We start from the raw sequence: 21,459 nt of genomic DNA, 5'->3' as shown, positions 1-21,459 counted from the left end.
TCACGGTGAAGAGACACCTAAGGATTACCCTGGTGGATCAGAAAAAGCATCCTTGTTTAGTTTGTAGATCAGGATTAATGTCCCTGTGCTATATTACATATCAAGTTTTTAAAGATATGCTTGTTTGATCCTTTCAAGCAACAAATACACCAATTGATGGCAGTTCACAATAACTGGCAGGAAGCCTTAGGATAAGGTCATAGCTTGAATGGAGTGACTGAAAGCCCCTCACCTGCTGTGCCTGCCTCTTCTCCTTTTAAAATATGTTGTGGATGTTATGAGCTTGGCTTCCAGTTTCTGGGGATTGGTCTCTCTAGTGGATACATCTGAAGGTAAACTGGAACCCAGGACAAAGGCATCAGTAAGGGCTTAACCATTAGGTGGTGGACTATAATGTAGATTCAGGTGGACAGTCATGTTGGCCTGAAGTGGCAGAACAATGTTTGAGTCCAGTGGCACCTTTAAGACCAAAAAAAGTTTATTCAAGGAATAAGCTTTCATGTGCAATCATGGCTACCCACGTGAATCTATTTTCATGGAAGGCACTATATTAAGTCGCATGGAATGGAGCTCCATCAGTCTTACAAAGAAATTTGCACAAGTGTAGACCTATATTTCCTTTCTTTAAAAGGTAACGGTAATCCCCTGCACAAGCACCAGTCGTTTTCAACTCTGGGGTAACATTGTTTTCAAGGCAAACTTTTTACGGGGTGGTTTGCCATTGCCTTCCCCAGTCATCTACACTTTCCCCCCAGCAAGCTGGGTACTCATTTTACCAACCTTGGAAGGATGGAAGGCTGACTCAACCTGGAGCTGGCTACCTGAACCAGCTTTTGCTGGGATTGAACTTAAGTCGTGAGCAGAGGGCTCCGACTTCACTACTGCAGCTTTACCACTCTGCACCACGGGGCTCTTATATTTCCTTTCTTACACAATGCAAAGACCTGGACTATTCTGAAGAAGTGTGCTTGCCAGACGCGTAGGGAGGGGGGGGGCGGGGAGGGCGGTCCGCCCCAGGCCTGGGGGTCCCCGCGTTGGCAAGGGGGCCCCCCAAACAATGGCCGTGACGTTGCTGCGCTGAAAGGGGGGGGAGAAAAAGAATGGAGGCGCCCGCGGCGCCCGACAGCGAGGGGGAGCGCGCGCGCACGGCGGAAGAAGGGGGGTGGGGAGGGGCGCGCGCACGCACGGGGCTCCTCGTTCCCTTCCCTTCCCCCCCTTTTTCCCCCCCTCACTCTCTCACACAATCGAGTTGAAAGCAAAGCGCGGGAAAGGCGGGTCGCTTTTTCTCCTCTCTCGCTCCCTCGCCTCAGAAGGCGTGTGTGCGCACCAGCCTCCTTCTCGGGCTTCTCCCGCGGCGGGGAGAGGGGAGTGGACGGCAACCGCCAACCGCCGGTCTGACTGGCTGACTGACTGACTGGCCGGGGTCGGGCGGGACGCGCCTCCTCTGGAAGAAGACCCGACCCAGCATTGTCTAGCAAGGCTGACCGGCGCCGCGTCTGGCGTCTGCAAGCGTTAACAATCGTGGCTTGCTATACCAGTTTTTCTCCCCTCCCTCCCCCCCCCCAAAAACAACATCCAGCTTGCTGAAGATTTCTGGAGAAGTCGAAAGTTTGCACGCTGGTTTTGTCTTGTTTCGGTTGGTCTTGATGCTTTTATTAAAAAACAAAACCTTCACGCCTTTTTTTTTTTTTAAGGGGGGGGGGGTCTTTAGACCAAGTCAGTTTCCTGAAACTTCGGAAACAAGAGGGGTTCCCAAGTGCGCCCAGGATTGCTGCCGGGAGCTGGGGGAGAAAGATGCGCGTGGAGCCGCTTTACAAGACCCTTGCGCAGCCTGATCCTGGGATCGGGATCAACAGTGCTGAAGGACAGGCTAATTATGCCTATGATGAGCATAAGGATCGGGCTGTAAGGCGGCTGCTGCAATCCTGAGAGGCCCACTGAGGAGTAAATCCAGTTGAAATCAGTGAAAGTTACTCCCGATAAAATGCATAGGGCGTTAGTATTGCCGTTTTGCGCACGCCTTCTTAGAAGCGACCGAAGCGGGATTTATACAAGGGTGTCAACGCGGCTTCTTTAAAGCTGCTATGAATCCGATGCGCTTTCCGGTAAGGGGGTTGGAAACACCGAAAGCGGACTAGCCGACTTTTGAGTAAGCAGCTGTAGTGGGATCGGGCTCTCTGTCCTCTGTGACTGACTGGCTGCGGAAGACGGGGAAAGGAGGAGGGTCATTTAGACTGTCAAACACGAATCTCCAAGATCTTGGTTCAGATCCTCTGCCATGATGTTTGCTTGTTGACCTTGGGTCAGTCACGACTCACTCCACCTAATTTACCTCATAGGGTTTGTTGTGAGGACAACATGGAGGAGGGGAGAACAATGTATGCCACCCTAAACTCCTTGGAGGAAGGATGAGATTAAATGTACTAAATAAAATATAAATAAATGAATGCTGGGAACTCCACTTCCACCATGACTTAATCCGATAGCCTAGAATTCCAGATGGATACCTGTGTTTGTCTGCAGCAGCAAAAAACAGGAGTCTATTGACTACTTAAAGATTAACACCTTTTATTCCAGCATAAACTTGCATGAGTCAGAACTCACATATGCCTCTGATGAAACCTCAGACTTATGCATGCTGGAATTAATTTTGTTAGTCTTTGAGGTGCCACAGGTCTGCTGTTTTATTTTATCTGGCAACATATCTCCCTGCTGCCCCACACGCGCGTCCCCGAGATCTGAGGGGCCGTGGGGCAGGACCCCCGCAGCAGCCCCGTCGCCAAGGGGGCTTCACTGCACTTCCACGTGGCAACCCAAAAGACACACACAGGAATCTAATTGCAGAGGTGGCCCACGGCAGCTCTCCAGATGTTTTTTTTGCCTACCACTACCAGCATGCTGGCTGGGGCTGATGGGAGTGGTAGGCAAAAAAAAACATCTGGAGAGCTGCCGTGGGCCACCCCTGTAATAACAAAAAACATCCCATACCAATAATACCAAGATTTACCAACACAATAATACCAAAATAATACCAACACACAGTGATATCAACACCCCTCATTAGTACAATGTTTCACAGGGTGGGTTAACTCTTGGCAGCAATTCTAGCAGCGCACAAATCCTCAGAGGAAAATTGATTCCAACAATAAATAAAGGGCTTGGTGCAAAAGTGCTCGTCTAGAAAATGATCGGATTCTCATTTGAAAGCCCATTTCCAGAAGACTCCGCAAGGTCGACCTCCGACGTTTCACATCCCTTTCTCAGAGGGGAGTCTGAAGTTCTTCCACAATGTCCACACCAGAAAAGTATCCAGGAGCTCCTACAAGTGCACACAAATCCTTCCAAGCGTGTATGACCCCTGGAGATGTCCCTGAATTGCTGCTGATCTCCATCCCTTGGGAGGAATGAAATGGCTGCTTGGTGCTCCATGGCATCATATTTTTAAATTGATATTTTAATGAAGGCATAAATATTATTATTACAGGTTTTTTTCAAGAGACCAAACCAAACAACAGAGAGACAGCAATATTTCAATATAGGGGATCATATACCAGGAGTGGCCAAACTTACTTCATGTAAGAGCCACACAGAATAAACAGATGTCTGAGAGCCACAAGACATGAACATCAGATGTTTGAGGAGCCACAAGACGGACGGAAGGAAGGAAGGAAGGAAGGAAGGAAGGAAGGAAGGAAGGAAGGAAGGAAGGAAGGAAGGAAGGAAGGAAGGAAGGAAGGAAGGCAAATCGATGGAGAGAGGGAGGGAGAAGTGGAAAGAAAGCAACTTTCACTTTGGATGAATTCTCCCAAGTCCAAGCTGCCTGCTGGCTTGGCTTGGAGATGTGATTTAAAGAGACAAATGCCTTCTCCAAGCCAGCCAATAGGTCAGTGGGGGCTTTGAGAGCCACACAATATGTGTGAATGAGACACGTGTCTCCTGAGCCGCAGTTAAGCCACCCCTGCCATGGCCATAGAAATCTCTCTACAGGTCCTTCCCAATGAGGAACTGTTAACACTGCATGGGCGGAGAGGAAGGAGCGTGCAGTGTGGTGCCCAAACCCAAAGGCATCTTTCGGCTGCTGCAAGAGGCACCATTAGACCTGTCAGCCTTGTGGCTTTTTGCGCCACTGGAGACTCTGGCAGCTGCTGCCACCAAGTCACTTGTGCCTGCTGCAAGAGCCCTGCTGGCATCCTGCCCCTAGCCGAAACCAGGCTTCAGCTGCCTCCCTGGCTCCGCCCCCTGCTGATCATTGGCTCGCTTGCCACTGTGGTGTGCAGGAGCGGTCTGCAACGTCAGAGGGCGCCAGTTTCAGTTTGCATTCTCTGTGCTCTGTGGTGGCCATCTTGCGGAAGTGACATCACCGGAAGTGACATCATATCCTGTTTCTGGAGGCGTGCACACACATGGGGGGCCCACATAAATCTTGGGCCCCGGGCCCCCAAAGCCCTAGCTACGCCACTGGTGCTTGCACACAAAATATAAAACTATTAGCAATCCATCTCGGATAAACTCCATCCACCCTCCAGCAGGGCAGGATGCTGCTGGCCTCCCCCCCCTGCAAGCCCTGCAGACCCCTCCCCCGGCAGGCACCTCCAGCCATCTTCCTCCCACCTGCGCAGACAAAGGGAAATCCCGACAGAACTTCACCTTTGGAAAGGATTTAAAAGGGCCCCTCCCCTGAACACGTGGCGGCATCTGAATCCCTCTCTGCGGAGACCGCAAGGACCGACTGCGGAGGGGATCTTCCCGGGCTCTTCTGTGTCTGGAGTCCCTCCTCCGTCCTCTTTCCCCTCCCGCCCCCTTCCTTTGTCGGCCTCTCTAGCAAAAAGCTCGCCTCTTTTAACCCTTTCACGGCTGCAGAAAAAGCCTCGAGAAAAGCTCCCTGCCCTCCCCGGAAAGACAACTCCCCCCCCGCAAACACACACACCGCGGGACTGGGCTTCATTCAGCCCGGCTGCGGTCAGCGACGCCCTACAATGCAGCTCAGTGGGGCTGCTCGGGAGTCACCCCGCACGGGGGGGGGGGGAGGGGAGGACCCCAGCCTGGATCAGCCCCAAGTCTCAGGCAGAGGCTGAACAAGGGGCTCCCCCCAGTCCCTTCCTCGCCTAGCCTCGATCCTTTCTCCTCCACGAAGTAACGGCTGGGAAACTCCATGGGAGGAGGGAGCTAGACCTGGACTGGGGAATCCATGCAATCCATTGTTCCACCAGAGAATCGGCCCTCCTGGGTTAGGCCACGGTGGGTTCATCTGGTCCAGCATTCTGACCCCGGAAGGAAGTCCGGTTTAACTATTTGCAGTGGGATGCCCTTGAGTTCTAGTAATTCGGGAGAGGGAGAAAAAGTTCTCTTTTCCCACTATCTGCACCTCATGCATAATTTGATAAACCTCCATCAAGTCCCCACTTAGAACAAAGTTGCATTCCACCTTTAAGGCCAAGAAAGTTTTATTCGGAATGGAAGCTTTCGTGTGCATGCACACTTCAACAGATGATGAAATAAGGTACAATGAGTATTGCTACATATAGTTGGTGGGCAGTGGTCAAGTATGCAAAAATAATACAAAGTTAGAATTAGGGTTGCCAATCCCCAGGTGGGGGCAGGGGATCCCCCGGTTTGGAGGCCCCCCCCCCGCTTCAGGGTCATCAGAAAGCGGGGGGAGGGGAGAGAAATGTCTGCTTGGGAACTCTATTATTCCCTATAGAGATCTATTCCCATAGAAAATCGTGGAGAATTGATCCGCGGGTATCTGGGGCTCTGGGGAGGGCTGTTTTTTGGGGCAGAGGCACCAAATTTTCAATATAGCATCTAGTGCCTGTCCCCCAAGTACCCACCAAGTTTCAAAAAGATTGGACCAGGGGGTGCAATTCTGTGAGCCCCAAAAGAAGGTGCCCTTATCCTTCTTTATTTCCTATGGAAGAAAGGCATTGAAAAGGTGTGCTGTCCCTTTAAATGTGATGGCCAGAACTCCCTTTGGAGTTCAATTATGCTCATCACAGCCTTGATCTTGGCTCCACCCCCAAAGTCTCCTGGCTCCACCCCCAAAATCCCCAGATATTTCTTGAATTGGACTTGGCAACCCTAGTTAGAATTCAATGGCAAAATAGTGAAATTAACAATTTTTTTAAAATCATAAGTTTGGTCTGGGTAACATCAGTTATGTGGGGAAACAACAAAGGCAAAAAACTTGTCACAGTTGGAGAATGATCAGTCCATCATCACAAGGTAATAAATGTAGAGTCTGTTAACTGTTTTATTTCTCCTCAAGCAGGGGTTAAACTAAGAACATCTTTTTCTTAGGGGTGTTTCTGTCCACCTAATTTAACATGTAGCATAGTATTATAAACATCATTCCAGTTTGCCAATACAAAAAATAATATATTAGGAGATGGGTTTAGCATATGTCATGAGATAACCAACATCCCTTATTCCAGTATGTCAGAACAAAAAAGACATTATTCTGATACACTCTTTTGAAAGAAAAACATTGCAATACAGTGGATGTAGCTCTACTTGGTGAGAGTGGGTTTAGCCTATGTAATGAGATAAGAAACCATTATATCCCTGGTCAGTCCCAGGGAGGTGTTTGCTCCAAGTTTCATTATAACTTGTAATTCTGCAATTTCCCTTTCCATTCTGTTCTTTAAATTCCTTGGCAGTAAAACAACTACTCTGAGGTCACCCGTTGAATGTCCTGGAAGGCTGAAGTGTTCTTCTGGTTTCTCAGGGTTTGTCCTGTTTGCCCTATGTAGAGAACTGAAGGGCATTGTTGGCATTTAATAGCATATAGAATGCTGGAAGCTGAGCAAGTGAATGAGCCTGAGATGGTGTAATTATTGCTGTTAGGTACAGTGTTGTCTGGGTGTATGTGGCCAGAAAAAGCAAACAAGAGCTCCCCCAGTGAATGAACTAAGCTGAACAAGTACAAATACTAGGAACATATAAATTCACGAGTTACTTATATATTAATGAATCAAGGCACTGTATAGTTATACATTACAGAGTCTAAACAACCAACACAGGTAAGTTATAACAACAAGGAATTCCAACTCCAAAACATAGACACTTTATCTAGGAGTCCATAGGTATAGAGAGGCTATAGCCTGAAAGAACAATTTTCCAAAAACACCAGACCCAAGAAGACCAGAAGAAACCATAAACATGGATGCAGGTAATGCTGAAGTCCTTTTGCCCAATGACAGTTTCCGGTTGTTGTAGATTTTCCAGGCTGTGTGGCCATGGTCTTGGCAGTGGCGTAGGGAGGGAGGGCGGGGGGGCGGGTCGCCCCAGGTCTGGGGGGCCCCTTGGCAATGCCAAGGGGCCCCTCAGAAGCCGGCTGCCTGGGATGTACAAAACCAGCGCCTGCCTCCCCTTCTCTCCCTGCAGAAAGCTGCTAACTCTCACAGAGTTTCTTCGTGCGCAGGCTGAGGGCGTGTTGCAGCAGGGAGTCCCCAAGTCCCCCCTTCCTGGGTGTGCACGAGCGCGTGTGACAAGCTGAGCGTGTCTGGTGCGGGGCAGGAAATTTCCCCTTGGCTCCGTGACCTTGGGCGGTGGGCACCTGTTTCCCAAGCAAGCGGGAGCCCCAGGCGGCATTCCTTGCTCCTCGGCGGGCCCGCCTTTCTGCTCGCGAACTCTGAAATTGGCTGCAGCCGGCCCCTCCACTCCCCATTGGCCCGGCTGAGCAGGCGCTGACTGGCAACGGAGGAGCGGGTCTCTGAGGCGGCGGGAGGCAGCGGCTGGTGCTTTTTGCCCCTCGTCCCGCTCGAAGCGCCTCGCCTTCCCCTCTCCTCGTGTTCGACCAAAGCCGAGGCGTCTCGGGCGCCGGAGCGAAGGCAGCCGCTGACTTGGGAGTGCCCCATGGCGCCTTCGGCGCAGCAGCTGTAGGCGGCCCAGGCGCGCAGCACTCGAAGAGCCCTCCGCTGGCGCAGGCGGCACCTCCTCGGAACAGGTGAGGGACGGCGAAGGCAGGTGCGCGCCGCGGGAAGGGCTGACCCGAGGGGGCGCCTGGCTCGGAAGCGAAGCCCACGCTGGTTCTTCCAGGTAGCTGTGGGGGGCCGAAAGCCCCAAAGTGTCCTGTGGGGGGTCTGGGGGGCCCACATAAATCTTGGGCCCCAGGCCCCCAAAGTCCTAGCTACGCCCCTGGGTCTTGGCATTGTGAGACCTGACGTTTCGCCAGCAACTGTGACTGGCATCCTCAGAGGTATAACCCAGAAAAATGGAGTTCTCTCTGAGATCACCACATGCAATACAAGAAGATAAAAGAAAGTGGGCTCAGGTTAGGTGTCTGTGGGCTCAGTATGGCAACTGCTTCCTTCAGAAGATGCCCTTGGAGCTTGTTCCTGGCACCTGGAGGCAGGCCGAGGAGAGATGAAGTACCTTAGGATGATGTTGGTGGTCAGATGTTCAGCTACGGTCAGAGGAATCATTCTGACCAGCTGCAGAATCAGGCGTGGAGGTATAGGTATAAAATTTCTTGAAAGTCTAAAGACATGGAAAAAGAAAGTATTTTCCACTTGGGCAAGATCAACAACTGGGTGTACACGTACCTCCTTGGTTGTGGCCCCCACATTATGGAATGACGTCTCTGAGGTCAGGAAGGCTTCCACCCTCCTGGCTTTCTGCAAACTCTGCAAAACTGAGTTTCTCAGGATAGCAAACCCCCCCTTTTTCCATTCTTACACAGGTGACAGGGCTGTATTATAAAGGAAAGGCTCAGGGAAGTATTTGAATAAAGGGAAAAGGTCAGTGGAGATATATAATCTACTGCTGAGTGAATCATCTTGCTCTCACTGCACTACTTACAAAGTACCATTTTCTGTAATGTTTACTATGTCAGATTTAATACTTATGATTTGTTTCAGATTTCTTGTACCTTATGTATTGACAGCATTGATTTACAGCATATAATCCACCTTGAATCTCAGAGGGAAAGGTGGCCTATGAAAAGCAGTACTTTATTTAAAACAACTTAACTTCCTATCTAACATAAACATCTTTTACTGATTGAAAAACATCAATGCATTATTTTACACTGTGTTAAAATATAACATTGTACTATTTGGCATATTTATGGAATTTATAAGTATAGATATTGCTGTTTTCTATAAGGAAATTTGCAAGCATACCCAGTACTTGAGAAAACATGGGCAACTGCTGAACTTTTAATCTTTGTCACCTGACGGGGGTGGGGGGAAACCTGAAGGCAGGCAATGCATTAAGTAGTAAGAGGAAAGTATACCATTTGGAGAGAGCAAAATTCTAGTCCAGTGTTAACCTCTGTGGTTTATAGGCCAAATTTATTTACAGCCGAAATTTACGAGAGGGTATCGTTAGTCCAAGACTCTGGGAAAATACCCTTAGAGGAAAGAGAACATCAGACTCAGTCTTTAGATACATGACAATTTATTTTAGTATTGCTAATACACAGTTCTAAAAATCAAAGTTAATTACAATCCAAAGATTTTCATGGAAAAAATTACAATGAATACATGGTTATAGATTTCACCTGGTTGCAACCTTCCATATCTATAATGTTCCCTATATCTACAGTGTTTAGCCTATTATATCAGCAAAGCAACACCTTCCCCATGGTATAGCAGTACAGCAGTATTTTGTATCTCACCACTCCTAGGGTCTTCTGGTAGTTGTCTTCGGTGATGAGATGGAGGAGTCAAGACCTTCCTAAACTTCCGACTCTACTGGTCTTTCTCTCCTCTCTTTATATGCCTCTCTGAGGTATCTGACCACCTAATTCAACCAATCAAAAATAAAAGGGTCATCTTTGGCTGGAAAGTCCCCATTACCAACATATCCTGGAATTTTTCTCAGTATCAAGGACCTTCCACGTCAGAGAAGGCTTTCTGCCCAGGGCCAGCTCGCCCACTAGGCAAATTAGGTCATTACCTAGTGCACCGTGAAGGTGCAGCACCAAATTGGACTCCCCCTCTCCCAGTGCCTCAGGCAAATGCCTAGTTTGCCTGCCTCCACCGCCTGCGCGCCCCCATGCCACAGCCTGCCACTGCCACGGCCTGCCCCCTCCTTCCCTTTCCATTGTCTTAACCCCTGCACGGTCACAGCATGCCACCTGGGCCTTTCGGGCCCGGCATGAAGTTCCTGCCTCTTCCTCCACCTGTGCACCCACCACCACCACCCGCCCCTCACCTCCCCCCTCCTGTGCCTGGCCCTGCCGTCCACAGAGCGACTGCCTCTTCCTCCACCCGCACACCTCCCACCGCAGTCTGCCTGCTGCTGCCACTGCCACCACCTGGCCCCTCTTTCCCTTCACCTCCCAAGTCCTCTCCCTTCCCCCGGCCCGGCGCAATCACACCCCACTACGCCTAGGCTCTGCTGACTGCGGCGTGCTGTAATCGCTCGAGGGGGGAGGAAGCAACAGGACAGGAAGGGAAGGAGGGTACGCAGGCAAGTGCCTTGGTGTGGCACCCTGGGGGGGTGCAGCGGGGCAGCGTCAGGGTGGTGGTGGCAGGGGGGTGCCTGCCTGGGTGCCATGCGCCATTGGGCCAGCGCTGTTTCTGCCAAATGTATCCTAACCCTTTTTTATTTCCAAATTTATTTCTCCACTCTTTTGGCATCTCTTCAGATTGTCAGAGGACTTCATTTTTACATTGAAGAATCCATTTTGAATATGACCATCTTAGACTCGTCCTAAGTCCAACCCCCCCCTTTTTCCATTTATCTATCATGACCACACTTACTAGAAAAGGTGGATTGAGTTCATGCCATTAGTGACCTAAGACTCTCTCTCTTGCTTGAACAAATAGTGTGCAATAAGGAAACATGAATATACTATAGAATAATGAATACAATGTGTTGTGTTTGTGTTCCTTTTAATTCCTTCCTGTGGCATCACAAAAAAACCAAGGGTTGGTTTTCATATCATCCACCGTCGGTGTCAGGCAGGAGGAGTGAACTTCCTGGATCTAACGCTCTGCTACAAGGCTGCTCTGTTGGCTTCTGTGGTCAAGATAATCAGATTGGATGACTCTGCAGAATGGTCTAAGTCTTTTAGCTCACTGTTTTCTCCACTCTCCCTTCAAGATGCTGTATGGGCAGCCCCTAGTATGTGTCCTTCCAGGATCAGCCAGAATCCTATGCTTACTGCATTTTTAGAACTTGGGTCTCTCTCCATAAAAACTGGTGCCAGTTGTCTCTTGTTATTCCTCAATCTCTAACCAATCATGGTTTCCTCTGGGACAATCTCCCTCAATCCTCCAACCATGGCATTTCCCTACGGTGTGTCATATTAAGGACCTCTCTTCTGCAAAGGTGCTCCTTCTGAAGAACATAGTGGAGCAAAAAGCTGGCTATACCATTCCCTGGCTCTTTTCTATGTGACTGAATCAAGCTCTTGCTAAATTGGACTTACGCAAAATTTTTAGTTCCCCTCCTACTGACTTTGAACAATTGCTTCATTTGTCACCTTCCAATAATAAAGGCCTCATATCCAAAATCTATGGAATACTACTTCATATTGAAAGCCTTAAACCATTAGGGCACCAGTTAGTTTGGAACCAAGAGTGCAGTTGTCTCCAGAATAGAACGATTTATATTCCTCTCTGTATGCATCACCAGTGATCAACACCAGATTTTATAATCGTAAATTGTTGGTATCTCACAACTATTTGACTGGGATCCTTCTCCAAATCCACATCTCCCTTCTGTTGGAAAAAGTGTGGCCAACCGGGTACTTTTGCTTACTGTTGGTGGGAATGTCCAGCTGTTTCAAAATTTTGGTCTGAGGTTCTTCAACTGATATAGCTTATTACGTCATATCGCATACCTCTCAATCCTGCACTGATTTTCCTGAACTTTTGGTCTCCATTGATGTTCCAATTATTTGTCAAGATCTGATTATCAGCCTGTTAGTTGCTGCCAAATTCTGGGAAGCTTCTGCTGCTCCAAATATCATCAACTGACTTTCCAAAGTATGGGAATACTTTATGATGGACAAAATCAACTCCAATCTTCAACAATTCAACTCCTCTAATTTCTATGCTAAGTGGTTTCATTTTGTTAGCTATGTCACCTCCCAAGAAATTTCTCCTTACAACTTCTCACAACTGTCCCTACTTTATTTCTAATTCCCTTATGTCTCCAACTTTCCTTCTCTTCTTTGAGGCACAGGAGTGGTTGTCTGTCTGCTTACTTTTGTTGCTTTTATCTTAGCTCTGTTTGCCTGCTAATTTGTTTAGCCTCCCCATATATTAGTATTCACCTTTTTATTTATATTGTAATTTTCTTTCTATTTCTAGTTCTTCTTGGGTTTCCTCAGTTTACTTAGGATTTCTTTGATTCTGCCTCATCTCTTTAAGCATTATTATACCTGATGCAGTTACAATTTGTTGCTCTTAGCCTTTTACAATGAGTTAAGTGTATAACCAGTATCAACTTTATTTTGATTTTCACACTGGGGAATTGTCTTGCTTGATGACTCATACTTGTTTCTTTATTCTTAAAACTTTACTTAAGCATTATTATACTTGAAGCAGTTAAGAACTGTTGCTCTTAGCCTTTTATGTTGTGCTAAGTTTATAACCTGAATCAACTGTACTTTATTTTTTTCTACAATTGTGAAATTACTTTGCTTGATGACTCATACATGTCTCTGTATTCTTATGACTTTTCTTAATAGACTATTTTGTGAATTTAAAAAAAAGACATTTTAAAAAAAACCACACCAGGTGCCATCAGGAGGTCCATCAGTGGGGCCGGGACACCAGAAGCTCTCCCACTGTGCCCCCCCCTCAAGCACCAAGAATACAGAGCATTACTGCCCCAGACAGAGAGCTCCAACAGTATGCAGTGGCTAATAGCCATTGATGGACCTCTGCTCCATGTTTATCCAATCCCCTCTTGAAGCTATCTATGCTTGCTGCCGCCACCAGCTCCTGTGGCAGTGAATTCCATGTGTTAATCACCCTTTGGTTGAAGAAGTACTTCCTTTTATACGTTCTAACCCGACTGCTAAGCAATTTCATTGAATGCCCATGAGTTCTCAGATTGTGAGAAACGGAGAAAAGTACTTCTCTACCTTCTCTATCCCATGCATAATTTTGTAAGCCTTGATCTTGTCACCCCTCAGTCAACGCTTTTCCAAGCTAAAGAGCCCCAAGCGTTTTAACCTTTTAATCATTCTAGTTGCCCTTTTCTGCACTTTTTCCAGTGCTATAGTATCTTTTTTGAGGTGCTTTGGCCAGAATTGTACACTGTATTCAAAATGAGGCTGCATCATCAATTTATACAGGGGCATTATGATACTGTCTGATTTGTTTTCAGTTCCCTTCCTAATAATTCCCAGCATAGCGTTGGCCTTTTTTTATACATATTTGTGCCTTTCTTGACTTGTATATATTTTATCTGCGCTTCTAGGATTGTAGTTTTAAATAGCCTCCAAGCTTTCCCAAGGATTTTGACCCTATTTACCTTTCCTTTTAGTTTCCTCTTCACATGCCTCCTCATCTCAGAGAATCTACCCCTTTTAAAGTTAAAAGTGGTTGTGTTGGTCTTTTGGGACCACTGGCTCCTCCCCAACACTGTCTATCAGCCTATCGACAACATGCATAATGTCCGCTATCTTCGCACCAGGCAGGCAAGTCATCATACAGTCAGCATGCGGTTTTGCCACCCAGCTGTCTACTTCTCTAAGGATCAAATCACCAACTACCAAGACCTCCCTCCTCCCTACCCAGAGATGGTTCCTTGGTGTGAAACAATACCTGCTCACCAACTGATGAAGAGGTCCCTTCTGAGGGCACATTCCCCTTATCCTCAGCATGGTGCCCTGTTCCCTCACAACCCTCATGCTCCCTGGCAGCAGCGAGGCTGCCATGTTTGGAGTGGAACACATCTAACAAGTCCCCATGAGTCTTATCCAAGTGCCTAACTGACTGTCTCTGCTTCTCCAGGTAAGCCACCTCGGCCTCAAGAGTGCAAACTTGTTCCCTGAGGACCAGGAGCTCCTTGAACCAAGCACACACCCAAGACTTCTGTACAGTGGGCAGATAGTCATATATGTGACATTCAATGCAAAACTCTGGAAAAAACATCATTTTCCTCATCTGTGGATTTGTCCTCACAGCAACTACACTGAGTACATCAGGTTGAGAGAGACACAGGCCCAAAGTCACCCAGCGACTCCTTTGGGACTCCCAGCTAATCGTTCCCATGATCGAACCACAGAAAAGTGTGATACTGTATGGAAGAATCAGCTTTCAGACTGAGCAAATCTTACCAGGTTTTGGATTCAAATTACAACCAAACTTTAGCTTCTAAAAGTCTGTCTAGTTTTGGAACAACATACATCTGTGAACAAATCTATTCTGGAAGAAATGTCTATAAAATTCATGTCATATCCGAGTAACAATTGAGTTCAATGTGCCTTCCTAGACTAAGAAGTTACATGGTTTATCTCTGTGTGTGTTCTTAGATGTTGTTGAACATAACAATGCTGACTGAATTTCTGTTCAAAAGATTTTTGCCCACTGTGGATTCCTTGATGCTTTTGAAGATGGCTACTCCGACTGAATTTCTTCCCACACTCTGAGCATTCAAAAGACTTCTCCCCTGTATGGATTCTCTGATGCTGGTGAAGGGTGCTTCTGTCACTGAAATTTTTCCCACATTTTGAGCATTCAAAGGGCTTCTCCCCTGTGTGGGTTTTGAGATGACTTTGCAGATGGCCACTGTGACTGAATCTCTTCCCACATTCTGAACATTCAAAAGGCTTCTCCCCTGTGTGGGTTCTTTGATGCTGATGAAGATAGCCACTCCGACTAAATCTCTTCCCACAGTCTGAGCATTCAAAAGGCTTCTCCCCTGTATGGATTGTTATATGTTTTTGAAGACTGCTACTGTGACTGAATCTCTTCCCACATTCTGAGCATTCAAAAGGCTTCTCCCCTGTGTGGGTTCTTTGATGACTTTGAAGATGGTCACTCCGACTGAATCTCTTCCCACACTCTGAGCAATCAAAAGGCTTCCCCACTCTATGGGTTTTGAGATGACTTTGAAGATGCTGACTGTGACTGAATCCCTTCCCACACTCTGAGCATTCAAATTTCTTCTCCCCTGTGTGGGTTTTTTGATGCTGTTGAAGATGGTCAGTCCGACTGAATCCTTTCCCACACTCTGAGCATTCAAAAGGCTTCTCCCCTGTGTGGGTTCTTTGATGCTGTTGAAGATGGTCACTCCGACTGAATCTCTTTCCACACTGTGAGCATTCAAAAGTCTTCTCCCCTGTGTGGGTTCTTAGATGCTGTTGAAGATGGTCACTCCGACTGAAAGTCTTTCCACACTGTGAGCATTCAAAAGTCTTCTCCCCTGTGTGGGTTCTTTGATGCTGTTGAAGATGGTCACTCCGACTGAATCTCTTCCCACACTCTGAGCATTCAAAAGTCTTCTCCCCTGTCTGGGTTCTTTGATGCTGTTGAAGATGGCCACTTCGACTGAATCTTTTCCCACACTTTAAGCATTCAAAAGGCTTCTCCCCTGTGTGGGTTCTCTGATGCTGTTGAAGATTTCCACTTTGACTGAATCTCTTCCCACACTCTGAGCATTGAAAAGGCTTCTCCCCTGTATGGATTCTTAGATGTTTTTGAAGATTGCTACTGTTGCTGAATCTCTTCCCACACTCTGAGCATTCAAAAGGCTTCTCTCCTGTATGGATTCTTAGATGTTTTTGAAGACTGCTACTGTCCCTGAATCCCTTCCCACACTCTGAGCATTCAAAAGTCTTCTCCTCTGTCTGGGTTCTTTGATGCTGTTGAAGATGGCCACTCCGACTGAATCTCTTCCCACATTCTGAGCATTCAAAAGGCTTCTCCCCTGTGTGGGTTCTTTGATGCTGTTGAAGATGGCCACTCTGACTGAATCTCTTTCCACACTCTGAGCATTCAAAAGGCTTCTCCCCTGTATGGATTCTTAGATGTTTTTGAAGATTGCTACTGTGACTGAATCTCTTCCCACACTCTATGCATTCAAAAGGCTTCTCCCCTGTATGGATTCTTATATGTTTTTGAAGACTGCTACTGTCCCTGAATCTCTTCCCACACTCTGAGCATTCAAAAGGCTTCTCCCCTGTGTGGGTTTTTTGATGTTGTATAAGAAGAAAATTCTGATTGAATTTCTTTCCACACTCTGAACATTCAAAAGGTTTCCCCAGTCTGTGGATCCTTTGGTGTACAAGGAATTGTGATTTGTATCTGAAGTACTTTTCACACTGAAAGCACTGGCATGCATTCATTATACTGTGCTTTGGAAAAGGCGTATTACTTTTTCCATGCAAGAACATCTTTTCACTCTCTGAACAGATGAAAGGCTTCCGTCTTGTAGGAATTCTTTGGTGTTGAACAAGGTCTGATTTCTCTGAGAAGTTCTTACCATAGTCTGAGCAGCTAGAAGGTTTCTCTCCTCTGTGTGTTCTTTGATGTCTAAGGAACTCTGCTCTGCAAATCATGGCCTTTCCACACTCCAGACATTGATGGATCTTTTTTCCACTGTGCATTCTGAAATGGACATTATATTGCATTTGATCTGAGAAGTTCATTCCGCATTCCAAACATCTGAATGTTTCCTCCAACATGTGAATTACTTCTTGGAAATCCCCTTTTCGGCAAGGAATGGATTCATCCCTCTTCATCCCCTCGCGACTGACTTTGTGACTCTTCAGTCTGCCTTGAATCCTGACATTTCTTCTCACATCTTCCTTCTTGACTTCCTCAGGCAATAGATGATAGGGTTTGTCATTCTCCTCATTCCTCTGATCATCTCCTGCTGGAATAAAGAGAGAGAGATCTTGTTAGCATCCACACAAGGATGTCCGGCTGACTCCTTAACTTCCACCCATGCTTCAAATAGTTCAATGCCTTCTTTCTAGTGTGTACTGAATTGTAAAATAAGATACACTTTGAAAGTATATTAAGCCTCCTGCATCAGAGACCCCTGATCACCTCTGAATCTTCTTTGAGGGCTGCTTTATGACTGAAGCTCTTTTTGTACACCAGGCAAGTATGCAATTTCTCTCCTGAGTGAATTAGCATCTGGATTTATTCCCTGACTGTAGGCAGGGCTTTATTTGTTTACAAATAAATAAACTCTCCATGTTACAAAACATATAATGTATTTCAATTATTTTGTTTCCACAATCTTTTTACTAATAAATAAATTATTGACAATTTTATAATTTTACTTCATCACCAGTGATACAATCCAATACTGTCTGACAGTAGTTATACAACTATGAGAGCTGTGACAGCCAAAGTCCAATATATTCGCAGAACAGTGTCTGATGGTATTAATATCTATATGGCCCTGTCATGACTCAGGTGGGTATTAGCAATTGCTGCCACCACTCTGGGTTAAGGGTCTCCCTTGAGAAGGCCCAGTGTTCCCTCCCAAGCCCTTCAGGCCTCTTGTAGGCCAAATAATAGGCGTGACGACCAGGCAGAGTGAACAACAACAAAAAGATCTATTTTAAAGTCAGTGAAATATAACAAACAAGGTGAATAAAACAGTAAAAGGGTGAAGGGAAAAATAACCAGATGCCCTAATGCATCTGAACTTACTGTCCCTAACTGTCTCAATCAGACCTGGGCCTACTCACCCTTCCTCACAGGGCAAGGGTCTCTTCCTGGCAGCAGCTCTTCCTCAGCTCTGCCTCCTAGGAAAAGAACACCCACTTCCTGGGCTTGGTCCTTTTATCTCCTCCTCCCAGGCCCCACCACTCTCTGAGTCAGTTTCCCTTCAAACTCTGGCCACCCAATCAGAGGGACAGAAGGGATCCTGGGAAATGTTGGCTTTTCAGTATAGCTCCCAAGCAGGCTTCCCTGGGGCTTGCAGGCCTCACTAGGCCCAGGATCATGACAAGTCCATTTCATTCCTTCTTCACAGGGAAATCAGTTTTATTTCTCTGAGAATTCAATGTCTTTTAATGGCAATTCTTGATTAGCCTCACCACATTCTCACTGTACTATCTGGTACAATTACGTCATGCTCTACAAATATAAATATGCAACTACTAAATCCTATATCCCAACCAAGTACTCTTATTTTTTCAAATTTTTATAGTTTCCATTTCTCACCCAATATTAATCCATTGTACTGAGTCTCCAAAATTTGATTACTGCAGTCTGCTGCTTTTGCTCAATGGTGTCCTGTTCACTAAGTGAATAAACCCCCCTTAAATGCAGTACATTCTTATGGCCATGGGATGGCTATTACATTCCAGCCATTCTCTTAAAGAGACCAAAATTTAAAAATCAATCATATCACTTAAGATGTTATTAAAAACATGACAAGTCTAATTCTTGGTTGAGTCCATAGGGTTCCATGGTGTTATATCTGAATTTAGCCTCCTGTTGGAGTAGGCTCTTTTGTATGTCTGCCTTTTCATATCTGCGAGATCAATGTTTGTATACCACACTAAACCTCAAATCCTCCTCCATGTGTGAAAAATTAATAAAATACTGAATGAGTGGAGCAGAAACATTTTGGTGTCTAATTCAAGGATCCGCACCTTAATTGGTCTAACTGAGCACTCAAAATATAGTAAACCACAAGGGCAGCTGGCTGCGTACAATGGACGACTGTATGCTCCAGGAGGATGGGCTACATCAGGGGTGTGAGGGGGTACTATTGGAGCCTTCCTTAACGATGGAGGCTCAGATAGCAGCCACTGCTAAATCCGCATTTTTTCATCTTAGGCGGGCGAGGCAGCTGGCTCCTTTCCTGGAGCGCGACGAACTAGCAATGGTGATCCATGCAACGGTCACCTCGAGGCTGGACTACTGTAATGCCCTCTACATGGGGCTGCCCTTGTGCCGAACCCAGAAGTTGCAGTTAGTGCAGAATGCTGCGGCCCGGTTGTTATTGGGGCTCCCAAGATGGGAGCACATTCAGCCAGGGCTCCGGACTCTGCACTGGCTGCCAATAATATACCGAGTTCGGTACAAGGTGCTGGTTATTACCTTTAAAGCCCTATATGGCCTAGGACCTGCCTACCTTAGGGACCGTCTCTCCCCACATGTTCCCCAGAGAGTACTGAGATTGGGATCTCAAAATCTGCTTGTTATCCCTGGGCCAAAGGAGGCCTGCTTGCAATCCACCAGGGACAGGGCCTTCTCCATAACGGCTCCTTTCTGGTGGAACCAACTGCCGGAAGAGGTGAGGGCCCTGCAGGACCTTGGTCAGTTCCGCAGGGCCTGTAAGACAGCCCTCTTCCGGCTGACTTATAATTAACTGGCATTGGAAGCTGAGTGTAGTTCTGATAGACCGCCGTTATATGTTTTATTATTCTACTATTTTAACTGTGTAAGATGTTTTAAATTCAAATTATGTTAGATTTTTATGTGTTGTGAGCCGCCCTGAGCCACTTTGGTGGGAAGGGCGGGATATAAATAAACTTGAACTTGAACTAATATGCAAAGGAGTTTCAGCTACAAAAAAAGCCCTGACTGAAGGTCTTTGCAAATGCTACACTTTAATTTCCCTTTTCCCTGCAGTGGATTCTCTGGTTCACACCGAGGGCTTTGTTCCTTCTTTTGCTGACTGACTTTTCTTCATGGACTGGGGTTTCAGGGAGGACCCCGCTTGGCAAGGAATGAGCTTATCCCTCCTCTTACCTGCATGGCTTTCCTCCTGCCTCTGTGGTCCATTTCCAAAGTTTTCTTCAGCATCTTCATTCTTGACTTTCTCCAAAGAGAACCCTTGGAATTCCCCAGCTGTCTCCTCTATATTTGCTGCTGGAATAAGGAAAGAGATTTGATCAGCACCCATGCAAGAAGCCAAGCCACCTGTCAGGCACTCCTTTCTCTTGAGACTGCATTTTTTAAAAAAGATCTTCTTTCCTTTCAAACTGAACCGCTGGTCACACTTATCCCTACCAGGTGCTCCTGCAGAGATGTTTTTATATTCTGCCTGTGCTTCCTCTCCCAAAACTCCTCGTATGTATTTTAAGGGGGAAGGTGGCAAAGAATGATTCCCCTGCTGCTCCCATTTGACTTGCTGTGCAGCTCTTTTGACTCTCTGCTCTTGACAATTAAATAGAAAAAGTTATCACAATATGCGGTCATCAAATTGCACTGAGCGTTTCCTGCTAGTTATGAGGAGCCAGGAGGAGCTGGTTTTTAGCCTCATCCAAATACTTATTTCCTGGGGATCAAACCAGGATCTAAACAAGTGAATCCCACAGTTCAGAGGGGACCAACCATGTTTTTGAAAGAGGTGCCTTTTTTTTAGGAGGGCAAGTAATGACTAATGAGAAAAACAACTTTGCAGTGTAGGGCCACCTTTCTCAAAGTCAGCTGTATTTCCTTGCCATTTCTGAGCCATTCTCTACCCCTTAGCTGGGCTTGTCTATTGTAATGAATAGCAGTTTCTGAATCCTCCAAGGATTTCTGCCTTTTCTAGAAGCATCATGCCAACCTGTCCCTCTGGAAAGGAGTGTATTTTATTGTCAGTAAGAGATGGCCAGAAGGCAGGCTTATATGGTCTCAAAGTCATTCACTCGTTATAGTAGAGTAAGAGCTTCTGGAAGCCCTTCCCAGAGAAACAGCAGTGAAGAAAAATCCAGATAAGGACTCTGTCCTGTTCCATCATCCTGCAATATGCAGGTAACACACACTGAATGTGCAGAAATGGAATACGTGTTCAGCATGACCAGGGTGATGTCATGTAAACATGGGGAAGCTAGTATGGCTCTAAGCTGAGAGCAGCACAGGGGTGTCGTTGTTGTCAACCCTCTTTCTTGGGGATGGGGGAGATGGTGCCAGGCAGCTTTCGAGAAACCCAGGCATCAGGGAGCACTGAGTGGACAGGAATGCCTGGCTTTTCTGTCCCTCTGTGTTTTTCTATGGCAGATGCTTTCCTGCCTCAAGGGGGTGGAAGGGGATTATCCTTTGGGAAAGAGTTGGTCACTTGTCTCTTGGGGAGATAGATGGCTGCTCCAGTACATTCTCCACCTGGCTGTGGCTCAACCAACTGCGTTTCAACTGAGAACTTGTCTCTGTATTTATTGGGCTGACAGTCAGCGGGCTTCCATGGCACACAATTCCACCCTCTTGGGGTGAGGACTGATCCTCCTCACTGCAACAGAGTATGCTGTGTGGTTTGACCTGCCAGTTCGCCTTGGGTTGCTGTGTAAACTGGTAGGACTACCTGCTGCATGTCACCCTTACAGGGCAGAAGAGCTCCAAAGAAAGACCTCAAACCCATCTCCACTTAACAGCAATGTTTGAAGGCATCCATGTGAAGACTGTAGGAAAGGGTTGATGTGCCTACGGCTTCACATAGCTGAGCTGTTCTGGAAGGATGGAACCGTAGTTAAGATCCAAGCCCACAATCCTAACCACTCTACGGGGGATGGATCTTTCCAGATTACAGTCAGAGTGGACGGCCATAATCCCATGTAGGGAAGGGGATGTTGTAATGGCTGACAACTGAGAAATTAGG

General features: G+C 46.7%; 2 protein-coding genes across 2 annotated transcripts in view; both read right to left on the bottom strand.

The window, feature by feature from the left end:
- Positions 1 to 21,459, bottom strand: part of LOC132566029 (zinc finger and SCAN domain-containing protein 31-like) — an 80,753-nt gene that overhangs the window by 50,463 nt on the left and 8,831 nt on the right. The gene's annotated exons all lie outside the window — the stretch shown is intronic.
- Positions 14,237 to 21,459, bottom strand: part of LOC132566023 (zinc finger protein 420-like) — a 58,318-nt gene continuing 51,095 nt past the window's right edge. The window contains exons 5-6 of the mRNA XM_060230673.1: positions 19,632 to 19,751; positions 14,237 to 16,785 (exon numbers count right to left, since the gene is read on the bottom strand). Coding sequence (XP_060086656.1) covers positions 14,402 to 16,785; positions 19,632 to 19,751 — 2,504 coding nt within the window. The 3' untranslated portion in view covers positions 14,237 to 14,401. The remainder of the gene's footprint in view (positions 16,786 to 19,631; positions 19,752 to 21,459) is intronic.

This window comes from Heteronotia binoei, chromosome 2 (genome assembly GCF_032191835.1).
Source record: "Heteronotia binoei isolate CCM8104 ecotype False Entrance Well chromosome 2, APGP_CSIRO_Hbin_v1, whole genome shotgun sequence".
Lineage (NCBI taxonomy): Eukaryota > Metazoa > Chordata > Lepidosauria > Squamata > Gekkonidae > Heteronotia > Heteronotia binoei.
The sequence above is the reverse complement of the archived record's forward strand: the minus strand, read 5'-3'. Positions and strand labels throughout refer to the sequence as shown.